The 23,037-nt window shown below is 44.7% G+C and overlaps 2 protein-coding genes across 9 annotated transcripts in view; both read left to right on the top strand.

Annotated features, from left to right (window-relative positions):
- Positions 1 to 23,037, top strand: part of LOC118517408 (monocarboxylate transporter 12-like) — a 105,743-nt gene that overhangs the window by 68,470 nt on the left and 14,236 nt on the right. Inside the window, exon 1 of one of the 8 annotated variants that reach the window (XM_036063482.1) lies at positions 21,162 to 21,244. The exons of the other annotated variants lie outside the window; for them this stretch is intronic. The gene's annotated coding sequence lies outside the window, so the exon portion shown is untranslated. Of the gene's footprint in view, positions 1 to 21,161; positions 21,245 to 23,037 lie in introns of those variants that run through there. 8 annotated transcript variants of the gene reach the window in all.
- Positions 823 to 11,170, top strand: LOC118517410 (lysine-specific demethylase 7A-like). Its single transcript, XM_036063492.1, has 3 exons — positions 823 to 1,503; positions 7,908 to 9,085; positions 11,102 to 11,170. Exons 2-3 carry the CDS (start codon positions 8,662 to 8,664, stop codon positions 11,158 to 11,160), a joined length of 483 nt encoding a protein of 160 aa, XP_035919385.1. The 5' UTR covers positions 823 to 1,503; positions 7,908 to 8,661; the 3' UTR covers positions 11,161 to 11,170.

The following is a 23,037-nucleotide window of genomic DNA, read 5'->3' as shown; positions in this document are numbered from 1 at the left end:
GCGAGGGCCAAGCCAGAACGTGAAGACATTCACGCTGGCGCACAAAGCAAATGGAGCGGTGAAAAGCGACACCAAACCCCCGGACAAGGAGCCGGCGCATTCCTCCGTTGCCGGTTACGAGCGCAAGATGTTCTTGCGTTTGGTTGCTCCCTGCTTCACAGCTCATGAAGACATACCGTTTTGGGGTAGCCTAACATTGCGGCACGTACCGACCACTGCCTCAACTCGGCTAGCGACGTGTCCGTAGCATTCCTGGACTTTCTTCTTTTGCGGCTCCTTCATTCGCCGCCCGCAGTTCCCACGGTGTTTGTGGAAGGTGTTGAAAATTTGCCAAAAATCATTAAAATCCCGTTTGGCAGGCTGCTACTTGACGTAGAATATAAGCACGTAAAACACGGTGCGGCGTGTACCGTTGGTGATGAACGAGATCGAGACAACAATTGTCAACGTGCCGACACGAGACGATTTGTCTCTTTTGGGGGGAAGGGGGGGGGGAGGGTGTTTATTAAATTAAGTGGGCTATTTCTGGGCGGCACTCGTACTGAGGAAAAAGTGAGAAAAAAGGTTGAAGACAAACTCGTCTGAACGACTCGACATTGGACATATGGGAAAGGAATATAGAAAGTTCTGCTTTGCAATAGCAGCGCCACCTACTGTTAGCTAGGAAATGCTAGACAATTTGAATTGACGGTTGGAGTCATCCGTCGAAAGCTTACATTTTCTAGCTTCGAACTACGTACACGAAGTCTAATCGAGATTTTAAGCTCCAGTGTCTATATAGAACTACTTAACGATTAATAAATTTACTGATAAGCTTGATAAATTGCTTTCAACTATAAATGAGTTTCTACAAATATTAATAAAGTCGTTAATAAAGTCGTAGTACCTATTGTTATCATTACAAATCAGTTCATTTTTTATAGATCATCGTTCTTTCTCTTTCACTGTCTCTCTCTCCCTGTCCCTCTCTCTGTACCTCTCTCTTTCTCGGCCTCTCTCTCTCGCTCTCGCTCTTTCGGTTTTCCCATGCCCATGCTCGCCAGTCTGATAAACGTCCGACAGCAAAACTAAACGTTTAGCCGCGCGTCCGAGAGCGGCTCTTTCCTCAGAGATTGTGTGTGTGTGTGTTTTTTTTTTTTGTTGTAGTCTTTCTTGCTTTGCCCATCATTCCCTCCTGCTCGGTCACACGCCACGCAGGCCAGCCTCTCGATGCCTGCTCGTCACAACCAGCTGCCGCTGGTTATTCGGTCTCGCCGTGCGGCCCGGCTGTGATGCGATGCGTGCCAGTAGTACGCGGTTTGTTGTCCTCAGCGGTAGTTCGGGTTCGGCGGGTCCGGCGTCAAACAAACAAACGAACTCAAGAGCAACAGCGAAAAAAAAGCGCGCGCGCGTGGTATCGCTTTTTCGGCCGTTTCTCGCGGGACTTCATTATGGGGTGGTGGTCCGTGGTGTGGTGGGTGTTGTGATCGCAAAAACCTACCCCACTCCGTTTGCATTTCCCAGGTGTGTGTGTGTGTGAATGTGAGAAAGAGGGAGAGAGAGAGTGTGTGACCGACAAATACCGGGTCATTCGGGCATTAGATCAACGAACGCTCCCTCCTCTCTCTGACCATTATTATATTGTTGTGACAGATTAGTTTCAATCATACAAGGTGCGCGCGCGATTGTCCCAATTAGAGTGTTTTTTGTTTGGTATGCGAAAAAATGAGAGAGATTAAGGGGTGAATGGTGGTGTGGAGCAGCAACGGAATTCCTCAAACTCTCTTAAGATTTTTGTGTTGTTAGAAGTCGTTGGCATCTGGGCTCGCTCTCCCGATCGATCATCTCAATTAAAGGATCTTGATAAGAAAGATTTAAAACAACGATAAAAGCATCCCCCAACGGAGAGAGAGTAGTGTTAAAGCTTATCAGCACTAACGCAGATCTAGGTTTGAACGCTTACCTTCCGACGTCGTACCTTATCACGCTTGCAATGTGCTATATTCACCGTTCCGATTAGAGGCGATAAAACTCGATCACGTTTGGCTGCGTTCCGCTTATCTTTCCGTTATTGCGGATGGTTTCACAGCTGACGGATACTCCCGTTTGATTTGATTTTGTTAACATGAACGGTGCATTGTGCGCTAAGATAGAACGGAAAACCCAAAATGTGCAACACACTATGATAGCTGACAAGCGTCTGCGAAAACCAAAAATCACCAATGCGAACCAGTTAGATAGAAGCGAAACGAAACGATCTTTTTTATGAATTGTTGGCAAGAAGAGAGAAGCAAAGAAAAAAAAGAACAGCACGGAGGAAACCACGCGAGCGAGAAAACGGAAAGGCTGGGCGCTGGGAAGGGGTGTGGAAAGTCAAGTGCAGAAAACTGGTTTGGATGTTTCTTTCCCTCTCCCTGGGCGTACCGTTCCGTCTTGGGTTGCGCTGCCGCTCTCTTTTTCTTCATCTTCAATCGGTCCGATCTGTGTATGAGGGAATCGTGGAAGGGGCGTCATGCTACAGTTTGAATCTGTCCCCTTACCGCCACACCATCCCCGTGGTGCTTCGTCCCGATCTTCACTGCCCTATCAGTACAGCAAGCAAGCCCTCTCCAAATGGGACCGAAACCAATTTGCCGCTATGCGACACGGGTCGAACCAACCCGGTGGGGATGGTTTGCGTCGACTTTGCGGCCGCTTCACAGCAGAAAAAACCACCCCAAACAGCAAGCAAAACCACGTATACAAAATCGCACGCATTCCCGGTGCGCGATCGCGCGCCTGTAACGGCCGGGGATGAGGTCTCGCCCGGTCAGAAAACAAAACAAACCTCCCGACGATCGGATACTGGATGTGGCGAGAAGTGAGAAGGGTGGAAGGAGAATGGAAAGGAAGGAAGCTGGATGGAAACAGGCGAAAGAGAAAGGCAGTGAAAGCCCTCTTGGCAAACAGGAAAGGCTCAACCTCCTCGTGTCAAATGGTCGAACATCGATCAACGTCGTGGCGTCGATCAGCGATCAACCATTTACGAAAAAAAAAAACAACGTACGCACCCTCCGGCGGGTGGGCAACGGAAAATCTTCCCACCGTTGAGAGGGTTGTCTTTTATTTTTTGTTAAATGGCGCCAGCCCATACCGACGACTGGGACTTTTACTGGTAACAATATTGCAAAAATTGTTGAACTGTTTTAAGAAAAATGAAACTAGCTAAGAAAACGACTGGTTTAAATTCAAATCAAAATCAAAAGTAAGCACACGAAGCTGTATAGAAGAAAACATACAGCCAGGGAGAGATTATCAAAGTCCCATACATTAAATGTCACCGTCGAATATGAGCACGACATTTCAGCCGTGGCATAGACGTCTAGAGACGCCCAACTGAACTTTCATGGTTTCGTGCACCCAGCATTGGTGCAATGCCATATGCAAACGCAAGCATTCAACAACCTTTCACACGTTGTTAGAAGTAATAAAAGGGCCGCATCAAATGGGTAATACAATCCCTTGGTAACCGAAACCCGAAAGGACACGATAACTTTTTACGATAAGAAGCGATGATTAGCCTCGGAATGGTATTCATGATCCCGATAGACCACAAACTGAACGACCCAATCGATGCGTTCCTATCAAAATGAGCTACATTCGTCCTAGTGTGAATCTCACTTGAGCAAAAGATATTATGGAACCTTTTGCCATAACTAAAATTGCAAATCGATAATCCCCGAGTGTTCTTCTTCGCTATCTCCTTCTCTAGAACTGTAACCAGCAGGAGGTTTTAGCTTTGGGTTGCTAATTCTGGCCATTTTCCCTGACTGATATTACTCGGTAACTGAATGTAGTAAATACTGCAGATTAAAACAGTCCTGGACAAGGATTTTCTGTTAGTAACTGACGTCACAATTTATACGCCACCTTGTTTTACCTTGTTGTTCACAATTTTGAGAGCCTCAACAGCTTAAAAAACCTAACGATAGCTTCTTACAGGTTCTGTCACCTCAGAGGAGTTAGTAGATACGATTTTTTTGGCTTATCGTTTATACTTGTACGATGAGAAAGGGAGAATTCCAATTTAATTCTGCAAATCTTAATTGTCAACATCATTTTCGTCTTGATACGGCAGGGCAGGACCGAGGTTCAAATCCCTTTCCGGACCGTTCTCCCCCGTATTGAAGACTGGCTTGTCCAATTACGTACGTGGTATCGTTAAATCTAGCGCGCCATTAATGGCATGCATGATGACCTAAGAGTAAGAGTTTGATAGGGCAAGTAGAGAAAGATAGATAGAAAAAGAGAGAGAGAGAGAGAGAGTGAAACGATAAAATCCGGAAGAAGAAAAAATCATAACCGCTTCGAAGAAAGTTTTGTTCCATCAAACTCAATCAATTGCGAGAAATGACCGTATTTTGCATGATCCAGTAGAGGGATTTGAACTCGGGACGGCTGTGCTGGCTGTTGCAGATGCTGATGCTGCTGCTATTTTGTCTAGCTTTCTGCTAATCGATAACTCAGCTATATGTTTGATCGCATGGGACCTAAAATAAGGCAGAACGATATTTAGGATGTCGCGAATGTTTTAGGATTTTTCCAATCATACCTTACATTAGAAAGCAAAGGATTTATATATTTTACCAAAGGTAAATAAATAGCTAAATCTGCTTCAAGGTACCGCTTTTTTAAAGAGCTTAGTTCATAGAGCTCAACCCTAACATATGGTCGATGTCATCTCATTCCTGATTTCCCCTACATCCCGGCAGTTCGATTAAGCTGTTGTTAAATGCAATAACATTTAATTAAGAGTCAGCATACATCAATCCGCCCGCATCCGTACGCAGCAGCAGCGTGGCACCCGCGTGACTGATCGAGTTGCGGCAGGCGAACAAGCGAAACAAACATAAAGTATCATTTGATGAAAGCTGCCCCGAAAGTGGTGACGGAGCAGTAGGAGAAAGGCATAAAGAAAAACAATAAACTTACCGAACTGGGCAAAAATCTGGTGCACCGATGTCCGTAAATCGTAGTGCGGGAGAGCAGCATAAAAGGGGCAGCCGGTTGCGGGTTGTCTTTATGACTGCTCAAAACGATCATCATCATCGCCATCACGGGGGGACAACTGGAAGGCTGGTTTCGTGTTCCCTCACACTATATATGAGCGGAACAGAACGCATGTGCAACAGGAGGTCGATACAACGGCCGCGTGGGTTCGCGTAAAGCATAAACGCAAACGAAAAGCCCGGTACCGAACGTACGGGGGTGCTGCCGTAATGAAATATGATATTTACAGCCCGTGCCTGCTTACTGTTATTGTTATTACGTTTATTGTCATCCTTACGCGGATGCAATGGGTGGAAGTGTGTGTGTGTGTGTGTAGTACACCCCGCACGCGATTTATGAACTGTGTAAGAAATTATTTAATCGTCCACATTGTCCACCTTGTGGCGCCTTCCTGCTGTGCTTCGCTCTGTCTCTCTCCGTGTGTGGAACAGTATGACAAAAATGGAATCAGGTCGTACAAACATTGCCCATCAATATGGTGGATGTATAATGCTGTGTTAGACCAATCGCTGGAGTGTTTCGTTTAATTGTGAGTAATTGATTCGTCTGGATACACAGTCACATCCCATTACCCCTGCCTGCTCTGTGCAACTACATCGACGTAACTCGTCCTGAGCACGCAATATGGCGCCCGGCTATTTCGACAGCCAAAAGCCGAACGGTCGAGACATATGAAGGCCGCGGATTGTACTGTGGGTCCTACCCAGCCGAACAGGCTCTCAAGAAGGGCAACCAATGAGCATTGGTAATCGATTCCACGTGCGATCGTTACATCGATAAGCATGAAAGGGAACGCGAAATACTGGAGCTGATTGCCACGACGTAAGGCCATTGCTGTGGCTGTCCCATCCGCGTGATTTTCGGGCTCGAGTCGTTGTATCGAACGAATCAACCTATATTCCCACCGGTTGCTATGAGTTACGGTTGGGAATAATATCAGACTAAGTTGCGAGTCATCATGGTGATTCGAATCTTTTAGGTAAACCTCACAAGAAATCCTATATTGAGGATGTATGCTCTAGAGGATCTGGTAACTTTTTCACTTACTTGAATGAACCTCGGTTGAGGATTCTAAGCTCTGTGGTAACTTGTTACTAATTTTGCCTATCTCTTGGCAGACATGAGGTACTTCACCGCAACAGCCTTATCCTTGATGACCTTCCTTTGTTTCACAATAAAACAATGACAGCTCCATCTCCAGAATAATCCTAAAGGGCCTGAGCGATTGGAGTCTCACGATGGTCGAGGCACCAATCGATCTCTATCGATGCGTGATGATGATTAATTACATCACACAGGCCCAGAGTATGTTTCGGTTCGTTAATCCGTCCGTCGATTCGTTGGGTGCGTCTCCAAATGTCTGTACAGATGAATGTGCGAACACATTCCGCGTGCGGCAAAAGCTCCTGCAGAACCATTGCCAGAGTTCATTAGCAGTAAGCCTGTCCGTTACGGGGGTAACCCATCAACATCCAACCACTAATGGAATCTGGATTATTCCCGTGCTCGTCTATCGGCAAACGGGCGTCCATTAATGGGGTCACTGGTGTGCGGTGCTCCAGCCGCACGTGTGTGTGTTTATTTGCCCGTGCGCACAAATAAAACCGTTCATTAAAAGGTCAGAAGTGACGATAGGCCGTCTGGATTTGTCTGTTTACTACCAAACCGAAACCTACTTCGTCCGCCATACTTTACACGTCCATGCGTCACGTACCGCGTTGCGATGCTGGCCGCTCTTCGACGTGGGGTCTTGGGTAACCAAGGGAGATTCTGACACTAGCCGGCCGGGTACGGTGATAGATTCCGAGCCCTGTTGACGGTTGTCTGTCACTAGCGCGCCAAGGATTCGCTCCACAACCTAATGGCGTATCTGTACGATACGCGTACCATATGCGATACGTCATACGCGTCATCTTTCACCGGTCAGCAAATTGGCATACTCTGGGGGAAAACAAAAAAACACTCTCCACAACTTCACCATAATGCTTGCAGTGAGAGCTTCACTCGGATGGCTTGGTATACTGGTTGTGGCGTCCCGTGCCGGTCCCGAAATCAATGTGCAAAAATACACACAGACCCTCCCATCATCATATCGATGGGGAACGATAGACACATTGCAGACACAAGTAGACAGGAAAATGCCGTCGTCAATCAACACGTGCCAATCAACCTGTCAGCGTGCGTGAGGCATCAAACAAACCCTGGTGGTCGTCTGACTGAATAGAGGAAAAGGGAAGAAGACACAGCAACAAAGTATGTGCGCAGTCGTGTCCATTCCCGGCGAATCCGGGCAGAGCCATCAGGGATCGCTATCTCGGGACCACTGTTCGGTGAGAACCCAAATCTATCTCTACTGGCCGGTGTCCAGGGTGTGTGTTTGTGTGTGTGTTCCAGCAGAAGGACACAACCAGCACACAACTCTACAGTATGAACCGATAATGAGGAATTAGTCGGCACGTTTGTCGCACGTCCATCAATCGTTGGCACGGCCGTTGCCGATTGACACTTTCAGGCGAGAGGCAGCAAAGGAACGTTCGTTCCTTCTTACGCCAGCGAGGTAGCAAACCTGTTGGCTACCGGTGCGCTTGATGGTTCGGCGAACGATACGTAGATAAGTAATTGATTAACTAGGGTGGCCACGTACGCCGCGTCGCGCTCTGCTGATGAGCTGTGCTGGACGAAGGAATCGTTCTAATTTGGAAACTCTGCTCCACTTCGTACCGGTGTGAGTGTGTGTGGCTGTTTGTGTGGGTTTTAGAAGCAGGCAGGTTTTGTGGGGCCTCAAGCTGTGCTAAACAAAACCTAGGACAAGAAGAAACACTGCAAACCGGTCATCATTTATCTCATTCTTTATTGCCTGCATCTTTCATCCATCCCAGCGTGTACTGCTGCCTTCTCTCCTAAGCGTCCCTTAGCCTTACCTAAGGCGTCGGTAACTTCGTGATCGTGTTTTCTCGCTATACCGTTACTGCACACAGCGAGGAAGATGTTGAGTGCTACAGCTTGAGGGCTCTGCAGTGGTGCTGTGACTTTTGTGACCAACTCCGCCAGTGATGACGTGTGAATCGTAGTGAGCCCATCTGCACTGGTGGTACGAGTGAACTTGGTTTGAACGCAAGCGGCAGTTAATTATCGCTATCGCTTCAATTAACCCAAACCAATAACACCTGTGTCGGACTCGTGTTGAGCGGGCGATATCTTCGGGCAGTCCCGCACCGAACCGGTACGTTCAGCATGCCCGGCCTAGTGCCGGGGCCATGGCAACGAGCAGTGTGCAGCCTACCTGATTCACCGACGCCAACCCAACAATTGGCCAGAGACTATGTGCGACTATGGTACCCTCTGCACCGGTGGCATCGAGCGTTGTCGGTCGTTTGTGTGCAGCGGTCCACCGATACAGAGCGACTACCGAGGGCGAGTGTCAACGGCTGCGCGCGCCTGCTGTGGATGCGCACCGAACGACCAGTCCGAGTGTCCAGTCTAGGTTACGCGTGCGTAGACAGTGTTGCCGAGCGCTAGAATTAAGCCCATAGAATCCCCCCCCCCCCCTCACTCTCCTTGTACGAACTGAGCAAATAACGCACCACAGCTAGTGTACTGTAACGCCCTCGGCTAGCCTACCAAAGAAGCAGGATGTCCTTCTCGTCGAACGATACGATGCGGCCGCTGGCACTGCAGCGCTCACACTCGCTGCCCCACCTGATGAACTCCCGGGAAGATTCCGGTGTGGCGCTGAGTGCCAGCGGTTCCTGCAGCGGACTCAACAATCTCGGCTACGGTTCGGACGCCGGGTCGTCCGGCCGGCGGCACCGGCACCATCACCACCACCACCATCATCGCCATCACGATCTGAAGATACCGTACGGGGCGCGGCTCGTCGCCGATCTCCGGCAGCTGATAACGCTCAAGCAGCACTACTATCCGGAAGGTGGCTGGGGCTGGCTCGTCACCTACATCGGCATCATCATCAACTGTATCGCACACGGGCTGCAGCTGTCCGCCGGCGTATTCCTACTCCAGACGGCACACATTTTCCCCCACCTTACCGTTGCCGCAGGTGAGTCAGATCGACCGCTTCCGGGGAGGGGCTGGGTGGGTTAACTGAAGCACTGGGAACAACCGTCTTGCGCCCTGCACAAATTGCGCGGCTTCAGATCAAATGCTCCGAACGCGATCCGCCTCTCAAAACGGGATGGCCATGTTTGGGCCGATCTAATGTTTTAATTTTCCGTTTGAATAATTCATGACGTGGCGCGTCGCGCATAACCGCGAACCACGCACCGAAGATGACGATTCCCTCCTGCGTACCTCGCCCTTTCCTGCTAGATAGGCTCACAACTCCTTCAGTGCAATGCTGCTGTAGATGGTAGTGACGCATTATGGCTTCGGAGTTTGTTTTTTTTTTGCCCCGCCGCTTTAACCAGACCAAGATACCAGCGTTGATTGCATTGCGTTGAATTTCACCACGGTTTGTCCACGGTAGCATTCGGTACGGTTTGTTTTTTTTTCCGTCGCGTGTTCCAGCAATTGGATGCGATCAAATTGGTATGATCTTCACACTGATTGATCTTGGCAGCCCATGGGGAGTGTGCTTGGTCAGAAAATTAAAGCACCATTTGAGTGCGCCAAACCGTCGATGCCTATATGGCGGATGATTTCTCTACATTGAGGAGTAATATCGACTGTCAAATAGAATGTATGACACTTCTTCAGAGATTCGTCCAGAAATTCAGACCCTCTCTGGTCAGCAGCAGTTCCAAAAGATCTCGCACACTGGATGTTGGTTGATCTTGGAAATCCAAGAAGAGTGTGCCTGATCAGAAAATGAGTGCTCCATTTGATGCCTATATGGGAGATGACATCTCCATATTGAGGACTAACATTGACTGTCAAAAAAGAGGCGTCTGGAATGTTGGAAACTTCTTCAGAGGTTCGTCCAGAAAGTCTTCATGAACCACTTGTTGAGGACCCTCTCTCTGGTGAGCAGCAGTTCCCCAAAATCTTGCACACTGGATGCTGGACATAACCTCTGATTCAACTCGTCGCAAAACACAAGACCTCATAAATTACTCCCCCTTCCCCAAACGCCTCCCTTTGCGTCCAGAAACAGACAGGGTGGGGTAATAAATCATTTCGTTCAGCCGGTCCATTCCAGCTGTTGCGCATCTGTGCCAACCAGCGAGAGCCAGACAGCGTACGTTTCACAAGTGCGCTCCTCAAGCCGGCACAGCACGATGCGCACAGCACACAGCAAATATGACAAAAAAGACACATTTCAAGCAAACATTTCGCCCCCTCGTCCCATTGGTTTTACACTCTTTCGACGAGGTAGGCGCAAAACCATAACGGAATCAATTTCCAATTATGTGCCTTGCGGTTCGCTAAATTAAATTATCATGAATAAATGCCCACCATCCCGAACACGCCCGCTCGGGGTTTTTTTTTCTCCATTTTTGGAGTGCATCCAGCCCACCCTTGCCACGCGAATGTCTGTGTGCGTGTGTGTGTAGTTTGTGCTAGCAAATCATAATCGATGCTATTAATGAGCGATGCTGATGACGATAATGCTGCAAATAGTGCACCGCGGTCAGCACCAACCATCGAAACCGGTAATGGGTGTCCCCGGGGATAATTGCGCCGTTTCGGGTGGTGATGGTACGGTGGGCCCACGCTGCACCACATTACAGTGTTGGACGAACGTAGTGTACACTTTCCAAACTCGGTATAATGTGATTGAGTTAATTGCATAGGAACAAGGAAAAATGTATGGCAATTTGCATACATTTCGGGGTAAATGATACATCATAACTTTTTATTGTATTTCTTGATTTGCCAAAATAAGGCTCACGTAGTGAATGCTTTCTTAATTATTTACAAACCTTTTAAATATTGTAACCTACAAGGCTTTTGGAGTGAATAATAAGACGATATTTTTAATATAAAAGTAAAAAGAATGTTGGACCTTCGGGAATCAGGAACAGCAATGACAATGCTTCCTCCAAATTCTGTCACAGTTGATATAGAAATCTTGTAATTAATTCTTCTTCTTCTTTCTTGGCACTACAACCTCAAGACATCTCGGCCAACCATTTCTGGCTTTCTATGACTGTATTTTACCCGAATCAGGCTTGATGGGATTCCTGCCGTGTGAAGACGTGCGTGCCGTGTATCATTAAATCTAGTAAGTCAAAAATGGCAGCCATGACATAAGTGGTCGTTATGTCAAAGAAGAAGAAGAGAAACTCACTCAGAACACAGCCATGAAGTTTAAATGCTTTAAGGGTGATATTTAGATACAGTTTTCTCAGAGCAAAAATACCTTCTAAATAGGCCCAAGATAAGAAAACCGGGAAGCAAAAGGTTCGATAACCGTTGTGCATAAGTTAAATTCGTATTCTGACAGATTGCATCAGGAAGCGATGCCTAACCAATCCTCGTGCATCCTCGTGTAAGATGTCTCTGCAAAGTATATGATCAAAGAAGACTTGCAAGCATCTTCATAAGCCAGTGAGGCACGCCAATCGAGTACGAAAGGTCCAAAAGAACTACCAGTGACTCATTAGAAGAAATACTGATATTGTCTCCAATCAACGCTTCATGCTTCTAACGAGAAAGTTAAGTTCAAATTTTAAAACCAACTGTCCGATTGGTGTAGTTCAACGTTAAAATAAATCTCCCAAGTGTCTGCCGAGCTTTTAATAAAAATATAATGAACATATAGAGTGGTTTTTGTTCTTAAAATACATTAATAAAAATGCTCACCGAAAACTTGATATAATGTATCCCAAAGTTTGTGACGCTTGCCTTGGTAAATTTTTATTTTCATGGCTTAGTCTTTTGATGTTTTCTCGTAAATTTTTCATTAAGCTGTTTAAGAAACCGCGTGACAAAAGTTTGGACTAAATATCATTGAAAAGCCTCTGGAACAACAATCCAAAAATATATCAAAGAGCCTTTATAAAGTCTCTGGACACAACTAAAAATATTTGAGATACCGTCCTAAACTTCGGGATGTCCTGTAAAAATAACGCCTTGCCTCCCAAACTCCATCACATGTATATCCCTTAACTGTTGCATTGAAATAACATTTATTATACTCAAAGCGTATTACGAATTGCATACCTTTAGGGGAGTTATTGATTTTTTTTCTATCTTTTATGTCTTGTAAGTGGATAAAAATCTGGTAAACACTGTCAATACTCGCTCCACAGCCTCTTTCCCGTTTGATATTCCCCTTCTCCCCCTGCCATCATCATTCTTCTCCCCCCCCCCCCCCTCTCCACCGAATGATTAAATACACCATGAGTTAATATATTCAACCTAAAACGCTTCTCTCCAACCCCAAGAAGATCCAATCACTGCCTTCCTTCTCCTCCCTATCCCCGGTAAACGCCATGCACCGTTAATGTTGGATGACATTATTTGGCCCGATCTGCAGCACGCCGGTGGTCCACAACTTCATCTCTGGTCCGTTCGACGACCACCACCATATCCTTTTTTGGCGATCGAATTGAACGATCGATTTCCTCCCATTGTGTGGCCGAAGTAAGGGGCGAAAGGATGGGTGAGGGAAGAGGACGGGTAGGAGATACTCGTATGTAAAATAATTGCACCAGGCTTCAACGTTTCGGTTAAACGAAAACCAACCAGCAAAAAAAAAAAAGAGCAAACCGGCAAGCCGAAATAAAACAGTACTTGTGTATCCAAAAACACATAGCGGCGAGTGTATTTTGTTTTATTCTTTCTTCTGTCGCTTTGTGGAGGAGTCCACGCTCACCCTATTCCGGTGAGGCTGCCAACGTGCACCGCACAAAGAGAAATGTAAATGAGTGTCCACATTCACGGAATTCGGCCGCTTGGTTCGGCCCCCAAAATGTGTTTCAATGAAATGCTTTCAATTGGCACTACTGGTTCGCGCGTAAATGAGCAGTTCGAACTGCAGTAAAGTCAATTCAACGGTTGCTAACGAGTCCGTAATTTGCTACCCATTATTAGCATAGTATCCATAATGGTGTGCTGCTGCCCATTGTGCCGATACAAACAGCTGGGAGAGGTGCGAGTCATTTATGGCTATTTACAAACGCAACATCTCCGATACGTTGATTTACATTCGAAGCTTCTATATTCCATTTCAATGCAATTTTCCATCGCAAATCGCCTGTAAAACCAACAAACACCAAAACAATCCGCATCCAAAAATAATCCTCCAAGAAGGCCGAACGAAAGGGAAATGTCTGAAGGTTGCTTGTGTTTTATTTCGCTTCAATCGCGTGGCAAACAAACACACAAAACAAATGACACAGCACTATAGCAGCACGGTCGTCTTTGTTGTTGGAAATGCTTTTTCTTTGGTCGTCTGCATTTGGGTTTGGGCGCGTCTTGCCGTCCCATCTCAAGCGTCAGCAGTTTGGCCAGTTGCTCGAATCAGCATATTTTGTAGATTCTTTGCGATGGTGCGAGATCACCCAAAAGCGAGAGGTGGATGGATGGTTCGGTGCAACCACAGGCTACAGGTCGCCGGATCAATCGGTTACCACTGTGCATGTGCTTTTTATTGCCATTATTTTCCGATTTTAACGACCATCCCCCGGGTCCGGGTTTTGTTTGTTGTTTGTGCTTCGGTCCGTCGTTTCGGCGCGACATTCGGAGACAAAATGGAATATCGTTAAAAAGCGTACAGACAGCTCTAGTACCTGTGGGGGTGGGATGGCGGGGTTGAAAACACAGTGCAGACACTCGTTAATGGTTAAGGTTGATCGCAAGGCGAATAAAATTGACAAACTTACAGGAATGGGCAAAATTTTTAGTTTGCCAACCCGTGTGCACACACCGTTAATCACACCAACCTGGGGTGAAAGACCAACTTTCTGATGGCATTGGGTTGGTGGAAAAGTTCTTCTGTGTGGCTTCCTCGATGACGTTTACCTGACAGCTGTCAAAGCATACCGATGCGGGAAATTGGGAGCAGAAACAGTGAGTGAACAGTTTCGATTTCCAGGCAGTTGTTCAAACGGTTCGCCGACGAGCCACACTGAGCCGCACGATAAATTAACTCATTTTAAAACCGGTTCATTCGGTACGCGGTGGAAACGGCATGCGTCTTGGCGTTGGTATGACGCAAGGAATGAAGTATGTTTGACAGAAGGCATTTTTTTCCCTTTTTTTGTTGTTGTTTTCTTGTGGATGGCGCTTTTTGCTTTTTTTACCACACAAGGTCGTGTTGCGAATCTCTTCTGCTTCTTCTCTGAGAGGTGATCATTCGATACGGCTTGGAAATCCTGATTCCCTGGACCTTCCTAAGTTACTCCACTGATATGAGCGAGTGGCGAATCGTATGCTGGATAAACATCTCCACCTAGAAATGTACAGCAAAAAAAAATAAAAAGGTAAAAAAAAATCATTTCAAGCTAGGTACAAAAACAAGTTTGAGAAAATAAAACCAATGTTTGAGGATTTTTTTAACTATTTTATAGAATGATTAAAACAGGTAGTAATGAAAATAATTTCAAAAATACAGATAACACTATCAGCCGATGGAGGCGCCCAGTAGTTCACTAAAATAGTAGGTACAGGGTTTACTCAGCGAGTCAGTTTTCGTAAAGTGCCTGATTGTTTCCCATAAAAAAACACACAACCTTTAATTTATTTTGAAACGGTGGCAGTGCAGTAACTTCAAAAAAAATTACATTAACTAATTCCAATGTTGAGCCTTTCATACTTATTAAATCACTTTTTTATATTAAACTTAACGATTTAATAGTAAAACCAACTTTACAGACTAGAAGCAGGCTCAGGAAATAACATTGAACCAATCCAATATTCGCTATGCCATTTCGTGATTCACATTGACCGATTGAAGCGGAATTTTTGAGCGGGACCGGAAGCGGCGATTTTTGAAAACATTCAGGCGCTTTACGCCGAACGATTGGCTTTGTAAACCCATAAACGGTCTAATCTACAGAGATTATAAAATTAGTCACGGTTCGAAATTTATTTCATTATGTTGAAAATGCATTGCACAAAATATTGCACTTCATTTGTGGGAGAACAAATATTTTCCGCCCGAAAGTATGCAATTGGACGCTCAAAAGAGCCTTTTTTATTACAGATATTAAAGAATAAGTGTGAAATACGGCCAGATCGTACGCCAGCGAGCAAAATAAATACAAAAAATAGCACCGTTTGACCAAACGTTTGAGAGACACCCAGACTTCACAACGTGTTGCTCACTCACATTCCCAATGGCAGGTGAAGTACAGACGAGCGTTTTTTTTTTTATTACAATTATGATTGCCATACCACCACGCAGACATTCCTAGACACCGGGCAATTAATCGGTCTCACGCACATTCCACGCCCCAAAGGTACACGGGTAGGACCAATTTGCAGTTTGATTTGCCGTTGGCACTTGGCCCCGAAAAAATGTGCTCCCCTGCCACCCTCAAACACCACCACTACAGTCGACCGTTTCCGGTCGAGACACATTTCGCACTCGGTTGCTCCGTGTGCTAAACTGGCGGTGGCGGTGATTTATGATTGGAAGTGAAATTTATGTTGCCGCTCCAAAAGAGCAGCGAGGGGTTTCCTGGAGGGATGGTGCGGGTTGTTTATTTATGCACGTTCGGTTTTGTTTCAGCCTTCGCCCCCGTTGGCAGAGCTCTTGGGAAGACTAGCTAGGCTTGTGTGTGCTTGTGTATCTTTGACGATCCCTCAACAACGCTACCATTTCATTAATCAGTGTCCATCAGCGAGAAATACACACTAGCGCTTGGTAGAAATTCATACGCGAGATGCGAGATTTGATTAGGATAATTAATTACCCTTACCGGTGCTACAAGAGGATGCATAAAACCTGACGATAAGGAAGTTAGGAGTGAGTGCTGCTTTTTTTGGAGGAAACTCAACTCAAATGGCCTCGTGACTACACGGTACAAAAGCTCATTTCATTTCACTGTCCTACATCCTCGTTTTGTGATCGTTTTCTCCCCCCGTTTTTTTGGGGAGTTTTTTCAATGAAATTTACACTTGACGGGTACAAGTTGTTGTCGGTTTTATGACTTCAGCTGTTGGCCCCTTTTCTCCAACCGGTGACGAAAAGCGTTCTACAACGAGAACGGATGCACACATCATTTACACTGCTGCTGCTGCTGCTCGACTTGTACATCATTGTAACAAAGACGGTTCTTTTACCAAGATGCACGATGAGGGTGGACGAAAAAAAGTAGAACGCACCATAATGTGACAAGACACTGCACAATGGTGGATTTGTAGCTTTAAAATGCAAACTCTAATGGTGTCATGTAGCAACGGAGTGCAACGGATTTCGGGTCGAGATTCGCAAGGGTAAACTGCTGTACAATACAGAACGAGGAAAAATGTGTTACGATGTTCTTGAACCAAGGACCTAGAATGTGACCCGTACTAAGAAAAAAAACCATACCTTAGACTTAGAACAAGGGTACAAAACCCTTAACGCATGTAAAGTTTTTATTAATTTTTACTCAAAACAAAAAAAAGGAAAAGAAACACATAACATGCACACAATGTGTCGAATGTTTCACCAATTAATCTCACACCCTCCCGGTGCACTTTGCCACCGAAACCGGTAGCGCAAAATTTGCACCGAAAAAAAAAAGCCAACAATGACCTCAAGATGATGCCCATTTCCTTGTCATTTTATGCTTCGATTGTTTTTTTTTGCGAAAAATTATGCTACCAGCACGCACAAAAGCGTGGAACCACTTCCGGGCAGGAGGATAGTGACTTTTTCCACGCTGCACTGCGCTCTGAGGATTCATAAGGAAGGAAGGTGAATGAAGCGCACCATGGGAAATGTGACGGTTAAAATTCCGAAATTAAAAGAAAATTAAAGTTAATCATTGTTAGATTAGAGAATAAATGCATTTTTTGTATTAAAATTATTGAATGAAGGGCATAAAAGTGGAGCTTTTTTTGCATCAACTGTTTATACCCACTCGGAAATCTTTAATAGAATATTTCTTATTATTTCAATGCTCTCTTGTATGCGTCATTTAAAGTTTTTGCTTTCAATTCCTGTTATGCAGAGAATATTATTGAAGTTATTTACAAAATACGTTCTTCTAAATTCGATAAAAAATTATTTTGACATAATATACTAAAATTTATTTCACCTATTACGCTACCAGAGCTACTGGGCGTCTCCATAGCGAAACATTCTATTTTTAATTATTTTTTTTTCTGGTGATTCTTGAATTTGAATAACAAAATATACTAAAAAAAATCTTAATAAATGTAGTACATAAAACATGGTAAACAAAAATTTTCCGATTATTAGTCTTCTGCTTCTTCTTTGGTGCTACATACTCATAGGGTCTTGGACTACCATTTTTGGCTTCCTTTAACTTGATTTTACCAATAACTGGAGTGTCAGTCCTGCGTCCTGGGAGGCGTGGTTTGGATGGCTCGGCCATTTGATCGCGCCAGATTATTCCTATTAATATTACTATCATTATCTCCTTACAAAAATACAATGAACCGTCTGACAATACGTCGTCATAATTAAACTTTGATAAAAATAAATAGATAAAAATACAATGAGCTCAGGCTGTTTTCGAGATGGGTGCTGTTTCTCACCTGTATATAAAACTGTACATAAGACTGAAGTTGAGATTTAATTATTCGATCCAAAAATAAACTCTCTTAACAAGCTCATAAAGTAAAAATTATTCATTCCTAAATCAGCACCATTTGGAGCACTAACATGGATTTGTTTTGTGTAAATTTTATTGTTTGAATTTAACAGCAAAATGCCGTTCTTAATTAATATTTGTTTAGATAAAACATTAAACAAATTGACTGCATTATAGCCATCGAAAAATATTAGTGTTACAACATTTGTTTGAAAGTGCCCATAGTGCAATGTCTAGGGTTTACTTTCACCCTCAAAAACCTGAACTCACCATTTGGCCGTTGTGCTAGTACCGAGGCATGAGTAAAAAAACAGAAAACAGTGCAACGAGTGTTGCATTTTCCGCCTTTCCCCACCCTTCAAAGTAGGTCAAAGTATTGTGTGTATGTGACTTTGCTCTACCCAAAACCAAGCGACAAATTGGTGAGCGGTCTCTGTGTGTGTCGCCAGTGTTCTGTTCTAGTAGTGGCAACCCCTAAACCACCTCAAAACCGGAAATACACTGTCCCATGTGTGTGTGCGTGTGTGTGCATACTGAACTGGTCCGGAAATCGGACACACATCCTCGGACAAAAAGCAGCGGAAGGTTACGGAAAGCTGTTGCGGAACGCAAACGAGGTGGCGTTTGTTTGCCAAAACGATGAAACTTAAAGTGATGTTTTCGAGCACATTGACACCGTCATTACATAGAGGTGAGGGGTGGATAGGACGGGGTAGACTGTAGGGGGGGTTTGAAAAAAAAAGAATTGGTGAGAATGGAGCTGTTTTTCTGGTCAGTTTTTTCTACATTTTAGCCAACTCCTGAAGCACTGCAAAACCTCGGTCGTAATGGTCGCAATGAATCTTGATTGTGAAAGAGGGGAGGCGTGCTCGAGTTTTGCTATGGTGTGTGACACACAGACAGACAAAACGGGTGGTCTGTTTCGTCCGACAAAATGTCGATTCTATTGTTTCTCCCTTTTTTTTGGTGAGTATGTGCCCCGAAAGCCAGGTAGAGAAACCTGGCAGATCCTCGGTTTCGGTACTTACCATTGGCGCCATCTTGGAGCTTCCAAGCTGTTCCAACCTTCCAACGCGGAGCTCAGGTCATAACGTAATTTCACTTTATTATTTTACAGCTTCGCTGGAGCGTACAATAACAAAACAATGAGCCGGGGCACTTTTTCCTCGTAAACAAATAAACCATAAACGCACCTAACCACATACACTTGAGTCAGCTTTGTTCTTCGAGTTACGGTGGTTTTCAGTCTATCTAATATAAGTGTCGCCATTTTTAAAAGCGATAAGTATAACACGCAATCTAAGCAATCTACGGCTTAGTGATGTTTGAATTGCGTATCGTTTTTAGCTTGACGAGACACTTGCTTTATGATCTGAGGTACACTGCACAAGTCGATCCATGACCATGTACAGCACATTCCCGATTGGCAAAACAAACGTATAAACTACCTCAATCTCTGGGTGTGCTGAACACCGAAACAGATCGCATATGGACACCAGGACACAAGCGTCATCGGATCAGATGCGCTAAATATGGGTCACACAATTCAATGGGAGAAACAACAAGAGGGGGGGAAAAAAAACTTAAACACTCCCAGACTCAGCCGGCTCGTATTAAGAGATTATTCCAGCCAGTTCGGCTACCACCGGTGCTGCATCTTGCCATCGGAAATGTCATCCGTTGTATGCGCCCGGTTTCGATTAACGCGGCCAAACATAAACAAATACACGGATACACCGGGGTGCCGAGTGTGCGGGGGGGTGACCGAAGTGAGTGTGTGGGGGGGGAGCGGGAGCGAGAGATTTCACTTTCATCCGATTGCACGCTACCATTTGTTTTTTTTTTCATCATCTCGCGTTCGGGCTTGGTATGGCCTGCGGATGTTCGGCTTCATCGGCTTTCTCTCGCGTGGATATATTATCAGTTCGGGTTCCCTGTTGTCTCTCTCTCTCGCTCGCAAACTTGTGTAGACGCGTTGGAAAGTGAAAAGGTAAAGGAATGCCAAATTCCTCTTCTGATCATGCAGGGGAGTTCATACTATTTCGCTCTTAATTAATTCCAAAGATCAACTACCAAATTACTCATCGGGGAAATTTCAATTTTCCCAGAGCAACAATCGCCATAAGAACAAGGCTTGAGTCACCACCAACAAAAGTGAGTTCCACCACTTTTTGAAGAATTTTAAACAATTATTTGAGACTAAATACACTAAAAAAAACTTCCTACATGAACGTTTGAAGTGTTTGAAAAATAAATTAAATAACGAACGATTTGGAAATTTGGAAAAATATTTTAAAGATATATCAAATTCTCTCTCTTTCTCTCTTCTTAGCCTAACGATCACTTATAGGTCACGCCTGCCATTTCTGGCTTACTATACTTAATAATACTACTTAGTTGGATAGTCAGTCCTCACTACGGGGGAACGATCCGGGTGGGATTTGAACCCCGGTCCTTCTGTATGAAGACCGGTGCCGTTTTTGCCTCACTACTGGGCCGCCCCAATGTTTCAATTTATTCTTGCAAATTTACCAGGACACATTTTTATCTTTTTCTTTTTATTTCATTGTAAAAAACCATAGTTTAAAATATTTAAAAAAAATACGATAAATTAAATGGATAATTAAATGGATGTCTTCGAAGTGACTTTGATCCTAAATTTAGTGAAAATGCCTATAAATCAACTTCTTCTTCTTCATAATTATAATTTTCATCTCTTTCATTTTCACCTTTACAACCTCGTGAGCTCCTGGAATGACATAACTCGCTTCCTTATTCTATAAATGAGCAAATATTGAAGTAAACTACACGATTGTAATATTATTCTTCTTTGGCACTTCAATCTCGAAATGTCTGCACCAACAGTTTTTGGTTTCCTTGACTTCATTCTACCTGCTAATGAATAGCTTCTTCTTCTTCTTCTGTGGCACTACAACCTCGAGAGTTCTCGGCCTGCCATTTCTGGCTTTCTGTGACTTAATTTTACCCGTAGAAAAGTAGTCAGCCTTTCGTACGGGGAGGCGGTCTGGATGGGATTTGAACCCCGGCCCTGCCGTGTGAAGACCGGCGCCGCTTGAATAGCTAGCCCTCCCGATTTGATTTGAGGCAGGTGAAAGTCCAGACGGGATTCGATTTGACAAGAGAGTGTTATTAGAGACTAAAATAATAAATCAAAGATAAGAACTTATTAATCAGAAATGATAGAAACAAATCAGTACTTTACTAGCTGGACAGTTAATAATTTCTTCCTTCACACCAAAATCACCGAAAAACCCCTGCCATTAGCCTTTTGCACCCCACATCCGTACAGTATTTTTTACTCTTACCTTTAACATTGCCTTCCGCTCCAAATCTTTAGCTCTTCGGCGTATCCAACGCGCCGAGAGAGCCGAACGACCGGGGATTCGGGTTCTGCATGCGTTTGGAATTGGTACACCGTTCGGCATGCCAGTCAGTTCGCCAGTAACAGTGGACCGATTCGGATCGTCGCGTGACTCCGAAACGATCCCATCCCGGTGATGCCTCTTCAAACCGACCGTTTTTGTGTACGCGTGTTTTGTGAGCCCGATTTGCCCGCGTGAAACCGTGAACCGTTTTGTTGCCTACTTTCCGATTCATTGCGTGTTTTTGTGTGTTGTGATAAATTCCCAGTGCCACGAACTAGCAACATAAGCCTAACCACAATCAAAATTCGATCAACCATTTCCCACCGGTGTGGGCTAAACAATGCGGATCTGAATGAACTCTGTGTGATACAATGCAAAAAAAGCAAAACAGTCTTAATGGCGACCCATTTTGAAAGAAGCGAGACAGAGAGAGAGAGAGGTTTTGCCAGGAAGATCGTAGCCGAAGATCGCTCCAAAGTAATAAAAAAAGGCAGCGCAGTACAAGGCCTAGGTTGAATGGAGACCCATTTCCGCCGTGGGACACAATTGGGTTGTAGCGTCGCGTGTGGAAGAATGGGGAGGAACGATTCAAATCTACCCCATCTCTACGACACATTGTTAACCGTGGTCAAGCATTTTGCTTCCATGTAGAGCTAACTGACAGGTGTAGAAACAGTAGATATAGCAACCGCTGCCATTTCGGGAGCAACTTCATTTTTTCATTTTTTTGCAAGAGATTTTCTTATTAATGTTTTTCTTTAGCAAATTTTGAATTTGAATTCATGAAAACTTCAAATGCGACTACATTTTTGAGGACACAAAAATATGTTCTTTAACTCACAATCAATCCGAATGCCAGGCCATTGTAGTGAAATGAGATTTGGACAGCGTATTGCATACCCTTAGGCGCTCAATACTGAGAGAAGCCAACTGCCCATGTGGAGCAAACTGATATGCGTAGAAATAGTAGCAGGTTACCGTTTCAACCAGGTTTCTTCATTTTTTGCAAGAAATTAACTTGGTTTCTTTTGTCAGATGTAATATGAAGTGTCTTGAAGCTGAAGTTCACAAAAACTTCAAATTCGACTACTTTTTTGGGGACACAAGTAAATTGGTTTTTGTTTAAAAATGTTCTTCAAGTCACAATCCGGATGCCAGGCCGTCATAATTAAAAGAGATTTGAACAGCGCATTGCATACCCTTAGGCGCCCAATGCTGAGAACATTCTAGTGGTGAGAATAAGTGTTTGCATGAGGGAAAAGGAAGCTCAATTTTGACGCTTTACCATTATATTGGTGTGTAGATCTAGCTATCCCTTGCTCTTGAATGCTCTAAGCAATTGAAGTTGATGCATTCTAGTATCTATTTAGATGCTTCCGAGGATAGGCTGTTGAATATTCATAGCTTTCCGGTAAGTGATGTCTTGCGAACTACGAACATCGAAGCCCTCGCTTAATTGAGCTACAAAACAATATCCTTCCGCGCTACAAATCAATCGAACTTTTAAGCCCTCGCTAATTGGCCTGCCGCTACAAAGATTTATCACTCCCAACCCTCCCCCAAAAAAAAGAAGCAGGAAGAAGCGCGGAAAATAATCGAAGCTGTCGATATGATTTATTGCGAGCAGCATCTTAACCTCCTAATGATTTGCCTGCGCCCACTTTGCCTGAAGGACAATCGCCGGGCAGATTTCTGGGATGCTCACCCAAGATGTTCCAACATCGCTTCCGGGCGTAACAGAATTGCACCGAGGGGGGGGGGGGGGCCTGAAGTGGAAAGCGACACAGGCTGAAACAAATCTCACTTTAGCAAAAGTTCGCCGTCGTATCAGGAAGGTGTTGCACACACAAAGGATCAAGCTTGGCTTGCCGCTGGAAGAGTTGATAAGGAAGCGAGATTCCAGCACCGCAACTAGTGTGAAAGTGTGAAAAGAAAGAGAAAAACTTCCTACC

Source organism: Anopheles stephensi, chromosome X (assembly GCF_013141755.1).
Source record: "Anopheles stephensi strain Indian chromosome X, UCI_ANSTEP_V1.0, whole genome shotgun sequence".
NCBI classification, from domain to species: domain Eukaryota; kingdom Metazoa; phylum Arthropoda; class Insecta; order Diptera; family Culicidae; genus Anopheles; species Anopheles stephensi.
Note: the sequence above shows the minus strand (reverse complement) of the source record. Positions and strands in the feature narration are given on the sequence as shown.